Below are 8,631 nucleotides of genomic sequence, written 5' to 3' on the forward strand. Positions count from 1 at the left end.
CTCATGCCATCAATGAAAATGTTTTCAGAGCTTTAGCATGCATACCAGAAAACAGGAGGTAGTACATGCAATGTTTAATTGATGCATATTTTAAATTTTTACGTATCTAAAATCTGGATGAATTTTACAATCAGTGGCACCCTACAATTGATTGGCACCTTTCTTCCTCTTTTGGTAGTTCATAATGTAGTAGGATATCTTAAATAGAATTGATAAAATATGTGATAGTCATATATTAAAGCAGCATTTCTCAATGTTTATTTCCTATCACTATCCACCCCCACCAAGGAACTTCTAGTCGTTTTTTTCTAATATCACACCCCATGAAATGTTAAGACCACAGATATACTGTATTTATGTCTAGGTACAACATGTATATCTTTGTTTTATATATAAAGAGTAAGATTTTCCCTCTAAGAATCAATTTTCTTTCCCTTGGGGGTTCTATTAGAATGCACGTGTTAAAGTGATCCATTTCTTACTATTTTTAGTATTTAAAATCTCATTTACTAAAATATTGGGAATCATGAACTAGTTCTTAGCTCTAGAGCTTTTGGCTTTAATTATATAACAGAACGTCTAGGAATTTTGTTACTATCATGAATGTCAAAATGCTGTCAAAATGCTTACAAAGTTTGAACATTTGTTATTTACCCCAACAGACAGACAGCTGTCCATAATATTTTTTTGTTAACAAATAAAAGATCTTCAAGTTCACCCAGTGATGTCATTAAACATATCATTCTCATTTTATGAAATAAGACTATTTAATAATTTCAGTGTATAAATTTAGGTGTTCACTACTTCACTTCACATATCCATGATTTTATTTTATTTTGGGCGGCTGCCTAGTGTGGGGATCCGAATCTTTGACCTTGGTGTTATAACATGTGTTTTAACCAACTGAGCTAACTGGCATATTCTTTATTTTAAAGATATAACTTGAACAATATATCTATAAAGAAATATTATAAAGACATATGATTTTCATGAAGTTCTAAGAAATGTGCTGTTTTATACTCCACTAATTACACTCAGTTGAGAGAATGAAGATGTGCGGTTCTTGAATTCTACTGCCTTAGACTCATCTAAGCAGTTTTGGGTCTCTCACCTCGAACAGTAATGATGAGATACAGAGCTCACTCTATTTGTAACCAGTAGTTTGCAGCAGACAGAAGACAGGAACACAATCTATGACCATCAAATCAGGGTTTTCTCTTGCAAAGCTAATTGTTATATTCAACAGCTTTAAGTGATGGAGAAAGGAGTAAATTATTTACTTCGGGAATATCTTTAAATAGAAAAGTTGTTTAATGTGTTCTTAAATGTTCACTTATCTCTTCTCTGGGCCATGTAGTTTAACTTCCATTTAAAAAAATTAGAGGTTCAAAAACATTCTACAATTAGTGATACATAAAACCTTTAACTTTGTTGTATACATTGCAATGACATTATTTTATATTTGACAATTCAGATGTGTATATTAGCCCAATTGTATTTGACTGTGTTAATTGGCTATTTTTGAGACACAAGTGTCAAAATAATGTGCAGTTATTATGGGGGATGCGAAATGTTCTAGTAGACCAAGAAATGCATCAGTAAAAATTAAGACAGGTAGTTCTCAAAAGAAACTCATCATCAATATACAGACATCCATATCAAGGCTTTATCAATTGAGTTAATTGTACACGGCTTTTGTAAATAAATTGAAAGTGAATTCAAAACCAGAAATCATCTCCCCCACTGCTCCTAGTACTTGCTCTTTCTCTGCCTTTTAATCGCAACATCTCCATGATACTCCGGGCATAGATATCTCTCAAGTTAACGCTGACATATGAGTCAGTGGCTATATTCTTGGTAAGTTTCTTCAGAGCTTCACGCTGTCTAACAGCTGCTTCCTTGAGTTTCAAGGTGAAGTAGCAAGCAGAGAATCGATCATTAATAATAGCGATAGGCAAGGCCAAAACAAGGATTCCCGATAATATGCACATGAAGGCCACGATTTTGCCTATGGTTGTGTCTGGTCTGATGTCCCCATATCCCACAGTAGTCATGGATGTTGTGGCCCACCACCATGCACAGGGGACACTTGTGAAGGTTGTGCCAGGGATGCTTTGCTCAGCAAAATATTCAACAGTTGAAAATATAGAAATTCCCACAGATAGAAATAGGAGCAGTAGGCCGACTTCCTCATAACACTGGGTGATGGTCATCCCAAGTGAGCGCAATCCTGCAATAGAACAACTGCTGTCAATTACTGGCACCCGCCTCTTTTCTTCTTTCTTTCCCTCCTTTCCCCTCCCTCCTTGCTATTCTCCCACAAACCTGCCCTTTATATCTAATGTGTCCCTAGCACTGCGCAATGTTCTAGGGTTATGAAGATATTTCAATCATAATTGCTGTCTTCAGGAAGTTCATAACCTAGTTGATGGAGCTGGGTTGAGAAGGATAGAGAAAAATATAATTAGATCCATTCATTTACATACGTAATCACTGAGCTCCAACTATTTGAGAGATGAGACTAACAGACAGGCAGAGGGTGTATGATGGGAGTTTTGTACTTTAGCTTATACAATGAGAGGCCTTTGCAGTGTTGTGGGTAGAGGCCTCACTTGGTCAGACCTGCATTTCGATGGGTCATTTCAGCACTTCTCTCCAATGCCAGTTTTATGTTGTCTTCCTATATTTTAGGTCTGTTTTTATCACCTTCCAGATAAAAATAACTCAATCAGGAGCCTCCTAGTAGGAAAGCCAGAGGAAGTAATGGATGTACCCACCGCAATGAAGTGAAGTGAAGCAGCTGAAGCAAGTTAGGCGTTGATGACAAAACTGACATGAGAACATCACATGTATATTCAGGGGACATTCTTAGCTGTGTACCAGGAGGAGGGCCCTGAACTCCCAGGACACCCATTGAAATTCTAGTCCTTAATACCAAAGCTAAAAGGAATTATCTCTCTTGAGCACATAAAATGTCTGCTTTCCTGTAAGAAGATAGACCAGAATACACAATATTCTTCCACTGCAAAAAGGTACAAGGAATGGAGTCACTAGGAAATTCACTATGAGGCATTGGTGGATTTCCCATTGCTAGAATGGAGAATTTATTCAACCCCTGGGGGAGAGACCCAATAGAGTCCAATCCTATCTGTGAAGAAAGTAAGCCCTGAGGGAAGTAAGAAGAGCCCATTATAGAACCAGGATTTGAATGAACCATACGATATCCTTCCTAATACTAGAGAGATGCTTCTGAAAGTTTACCCACATTTTGAAGTCATATCAACATGATAACACAATGATATTGCCTCAGAAGTCTAAAGTAATTTCTCTAAGAATCATATTTGATTTTTATTCACTCACTAGAGACTATTTGAAATGCATCAGAATCCTATTTGTGCTCTCATTATTTTGAAATTGCTCCTCAAATTTTGAGGTATTCTTGAATTATTAACCAGCTATTTTTAAAAACCAATGAACATTAATCTTGAGTTTTAACTTCAAAATATCTTTCAAAATATCTTACAAAATACCTTTTTAGAAAACTGACCTTGATGTGTGTATATGGAATTACAATTCTGAAATAAATTGACAATATATGAGAAGAAACAGTTTTTCTGGGAAGAGCTTTCATTTAAAGTTGAAATGTTCTAAACAATTTTATAAAGAAACAAAAGTGGGCTGTATTTCTAGCATGTCACACTTATTAACTCAGGTAATACTCAAAAAAACAGTACAAGATGGATGTTCTAATTTTCATGCCATTTTACAGATGAGGAGGTAGAGGCACACAGAGGTAGTATATCTAGTACAAAGCCACAGAGCCAAGATTTAAACCTAGGCTGTCTGGCTTCCTAAGCATTATTCTATACCACCTCTCAATTTTTCTTTACATTTAATACATGGGAAATATGCCATCTATGTCTATATTTTACTAAACGTTATGTTTGAGGTAAAATTGTCAATACTGTAAGATATTTATGCAATTGTTCATATATTTTTAATAAATTAAGGCTTTATTAATATTTTACACTTGTTTTAGAACTGAGAAAACCTTTGAAGAGGTGACATTGTGGAAATTACTGTTATTTTCCTTTCCTTTTCTTTTTGGAACAAAACATACATAGTCTTTACTGGTTGTTTTTAAATTGAATCCTGTGAAGAGTTTATAAATACTCAAAGAAAGCATCCCATTATGTGTGTCAGAAAACAAAGAGTGGTACTTATAAAAGTTGCTGGAAACCCCATTATCAAATCCCTGGTATGTGAGAATAGCTGGGAAAAACACTACCAAAATTATATTAGAATAAATCCTAATTATCTCTGAAATTTGGAAAAAAAATCAGAAGTTAATTTCTCCTTACATGTATAGAGAGACAACTACCCTGTACCTCTTTTAGGTAGCCAGTCAGGCACAAATCTAGGGAAATAAGGTGGGGAATGGAATCTCTAGCCAACTTATTTGTATTAACATGCTTTTGTAGTAATATGTATTACATTAATATGGCATCCTACTCCAGTGTTTCTCAATGTGTGGTCTAGAAACCACCTACATCAAAGTCACTTGCAAGCTTGTTAATATGTATGCTCCTGTATCTAACCTCAAATACTAAAATCTTGGACTCTCTGGGGGTTGGTGCTCAGAATTTATATTTCAGCAAGCTTGCCCTGGGAACTTTATTTTCATTAAGGTGTGACGTAAGGTAACTCATATGTACTCCAGAATATCCAACAGCTGCAGGGCCAGCCACTGAGAACTATTAACCTCAGGGATACAAGCATTGTCTTTAATCAGTCTGTGTGATTTCCACTGACATTGACTATAATTTCCATGTAGAATTACATGTGTGTCTGTATTGTGTGAATATTTTTCTAGGAAACATTCATTAGATTTTCAAAGGTTCTGTGATACTCAAAAAGCCTAGAAATTTCTGTTACCCTCTCTCTCATGCATCCTAGGTCAGGGACAAGAAAATCCTCAGATACTACATAAAGTATTTAATTAGTGTCTTCTGCTTTTTTCCAAAGCAAAATATTTCCATTGCTTCTTCAGAAATTTTGCGAAGGCCTCCAGTGCCTGGTCATCTCTCTTTCTGCACAGCCAGGGAAGACTCTGGAGGGCTGAATTTTCCTTTTGCCAAGGAACATAGATTTGTGGCAAGCACCTCTTGGGCAGAGAAGAGAAACTGGCTTACATCCCTACTTATCATATATAACCTATGTGTATCTTTTTATATGTCATTCATGTACGTTTTATGTAGAACCTTCTAGGGGCAGAGTATCTTTAATTTTTGAACATCTTCTGAGCATTGGGTTTAAGTAAATTGAGATTAGCAAAAAAGAAAGGGTGTGAGAGGCATCTTCTCTAAGCTTGTGATAACAACTCCAAGGCTTTGCTTCCCAATACCTCTTTAGAGGTCATGGTTGGCTAAAGCATGGTAGTTGGTAATTTTGAATCAATTCACAGTTGCTTGTACTGTTGTCAAATCACTAATGCTAACAAAAAATGGCAAATCAAAAAGCATCAATGAAAGCTGAATACCTGTGGAATGTCGGCCCAGCTTTAGCATGCGCAGAGCCCTGAGCAGCCTCAAAACCTGCACAATGCGCCCCACGTTTTCCAGCTCCTGTGTGGTCTTGCTCTCACTCAGGCTCTCCACCAGAAGAGTGATGTAGAAGGGCAAGATGGCAAGGAGGTCTATGATGTTTGGCACCTTCCTAAGGAAGTGGCACCGGTCCCGCACACACAGGAAGCGCAAGACAAACTCCCCGGTGAACCAGCTAATGCACACATACTCTAGGATTTCCAGCAGCTGCAGGTCCAGCCAGCTTAACTCGGCTGACATCAGGGCCATGTTGATGATGGACACCACCACGAAGATGATGGAGATGACCCCAAAGATTCGGGCAGCTGTGGAAGACCCAGGTTTCTCTAGGATATTCCAGAGCTTCTGGCGGACAGTGGGACAAGGTCCTTGTGAGAAGTCCTGTTCACTCTCATGTTGACTTTCCTGGTCTTCTGTGTCCTTCTTAAAATCTAAAGTTTCACTCAGCTCCTTTCTTCGGAAATACCTTTTAGAGAAGACAACTCGATTAGTCTCATGTTTTTAAAATATAGAAGTAGAAGAGAATTAAACTTGCATAAAGGACATACTTTTTATTTCAGTGTAATGCAAAAGATATCTGTTCATATTTTACCCAGGTTATCTCTTGCCCACAGTATTCAGAATTTCTCACTTAGGGATTATGATTTTAAAAATGACATTTTCCTGGTAGACATTTATAAAAAAGAATCTATACATAGCAAAGCTACTTTGGACTAATGTATTTATTACCCATTTTCTGGTAACAAGAACAAATGTTTGCCATATGTCAATTTTGTGTATGTAAAGGAAAGGTATCATGAAGAAATAGCAGTAAAAGCAAGATAACAACGAGGCCACCTCAAAGTCTCACAATCATTCAGTCAAGAGACTTTCTATCTTCTGTATTTAAAGCAGTTCTCCACTCAAAATTTTCAGTTAGTGTCCTAGGTTTGATAAATAATTTTGCTCCACACCAAATCCTCCATCCTTATACATGCGTCTTTTGGAGCATATAGCTTTTCTGATTCATTTATTCAATCAACCAATATTTATTGCAGGTCTGACCTCCCTTGCCTTATACATTAAATTAGCAATCACTCACTTGGAAAAAGGGAACAAGAAGGTTCAAAAAGTTCCATTCAAAAGTTGGCTTTGACCCCTTCCAGTCCTCCCACCCCCACCCCACCTTCCAGCCAGAAGTAGCCACACCTATTCGTAGGCCTGGGTTCAGCCAAGCTTGTGCAAAGCCTCAGATCTTTGCCTGGGCCTCCCTCTCTCCATCGCGCTCCCCTCTCCGCCCACCCGCCGCACCCTCGCGGGTACCTGTCCCTGCAGCAGGAGTCGATGCTGAGCTCATCTATCCCCCAGTACTGGATCTCCTGCAGGAAGGAGAGAGCACACAGCTGCTCCATGACGTGCAGGCGGCCGGTGCGGTAGTAGTGCAGGACGTAGCGGAACGCCTGCGAGCTGCGGTCGAAGAAGTACTCGTTGTCCACGGGGTTGGCGTCGTCGCAGAGCTCCAGGGGGCTGGGCACGGCAGCCAGGGCCCCGGGGCGGCGGTAGGAGGCCACTACCACGGCCAGCTTGCCAAGGCGCGTGTGCGGGAAGCAAGACAGCGCCTGCTGCGAGAGCACAAAGCGGCTGCCGCCCACGTTGACCGTGAAGCAGTCCCCAAGCGCCAGGGGTTCCCCTTCGCCCTCGCTGCAGAAGACGCTGGAGTCCAGGGAGCTCAGGGAACCGCTGTCCAGCGGCGAGCCCGGCGGCGCCCGGCCGCGGGGAGGCAGCTCCATCCCGGCCGCCGCTGCCTGAGGGCGCCACAAAGTTGGGGACACGCCGGAAGCCTCGGTCCCGCGAGGGCGGTGGCACGGCCCCTGGTGGCGGCCGGGATTTCCCGGGCTTCTGAGGGGGGTTACCTCCCACTCGCGCACCCCAACTCTCTCCACCCCTTGTGCTCGTCCCCCCTCCCGCCGCCACGGAGCCGCGAGTGCGCGGTAGCAGCGCGCAAGTGGCGGAGCAGGAGGCTGCGAGCAGAGGAGGGGTCGCGCCAAGGGCAACGGTCCTGGTGGAGCCCGAGACAAGGACGACCCCAGGCGCACTGCAGGTCGGCGGGGCCCTTTGGGGCCCTACGCACGTCCTCTTCCCAACTTTGTAATTGAAATCCCTGGGCAGGGATGTACGGATGGAGGGCCCTGCCGCTCAGTGGGTGGGGGGGGCGGGGGAGGGGAGGAGATGTCTCTTAGAGGAATGCAAGCGAGGGGACTGGCGACACTCACTCCCGCCCGCCGGAGGACGAAAGTTCAGAAGGCAGAGGAGGTGGTACCCGGCTCTGAATCCCTTCCAACTTGAGGAATTACATTCCTCCCTGCTCTTCTACTGCGGAGGCTTCACAGGCCTCCCCGGGGTGCTCGCTGCAGGTGTGAGCACGTGGCAGAGGGGGACTGGGCGACGGGGCGCACCGTTTCCTCCCAGTGCTCTCTCATTCTAGTCTGATTGTCACTCACGCTCCATTTTCTTCTCCCTCCGCCCTTAGGTTTTGACCTCCTAGTTGAGAAATAAGGATAATTAATGACGACTTTTAGTTGAAGTCCTAGCGAGGCACTGAGAACTAGGGGCCATCATTGCCGGCTCCCACCCCGTTGGGTGTACCCCGCCTGTTGAGGCACTTTACACCCTTCCTTTTAGCCAGTTCGGTCCCTACAAGTTTCCCCGCAGAGCAGGTGTTCTGGGCGCGTTCCCGGCACACAGCGGAGCGCTCATTTTAAGAGAAGGGGAGGCAAAAAGACAAGGAATAGAACAGGCGTGGGCTGGGGCAGGAGCTTAAATAGCAACGACGCCTGGGTAAAGGGAGAAGCCGAGTGCGGTTGCTCAGGTGAGTTTAGAAGTGTGCCCACGGGGCCCCTTGGAGCCGTGCCGGGCCAACCTGTAGAACACGGGGAGGGCCAGGTGGCAGGAAGGGACCAGTGACTCACCTGCAGCTCCTGGCACTCCGGGGCTGCGTTCAGCCCGCGCCGCTGTTAGGGTTGCCTTCCTCTGATCATCCCGGTCCGCA

The 8,631-nt window shown here is 42.8% G+C and overlaps 1 protein-coding gene across 1 annotated transcript; it reads right to left on the reverse strand.

Moving 5' to 3' along the window:
* Positions 1 to 1,718: 1,718 nt before the first annotated feature.
* KCNV1 (potassium voltage-gated channel modifier subfamily V member 1) lies at positions 1,719 to 7,372 on the reverse strand. The gene is made up of 3 exons (XM_063080131.1): positions 6,906 to 7,372; positions 5,540 to 6,069; positions 1,719 to 2,230 (listed from the first exon to the last, which is right to left on the reverse strand). Exons 1-3 carry the CDS (start codon positions 7,370 to 7,372, stop codon positions 1,719 to 1,721), a joined length of 1,509 nt encoding a protein of 502 aa, XP_062936201.1.
* Between the last annotated feature and the right edge of the window lie 1,259 nt (positions 7,373 to 8,631).

This window comes from Cynocephalus volans, chromosome 15 (assembly GCF_027409185.1).
Source record: "Cynocephalus volans isolate mCynVol1 chromosome 15, mCynVol1.pri, whole genome shotgun sequence".
NCBI lineage: Eukaryota > Metazoa > Chordata > Mammalia > Dermoptera > Cynocephalidae > Cynocephalus > Cynocephalus volans.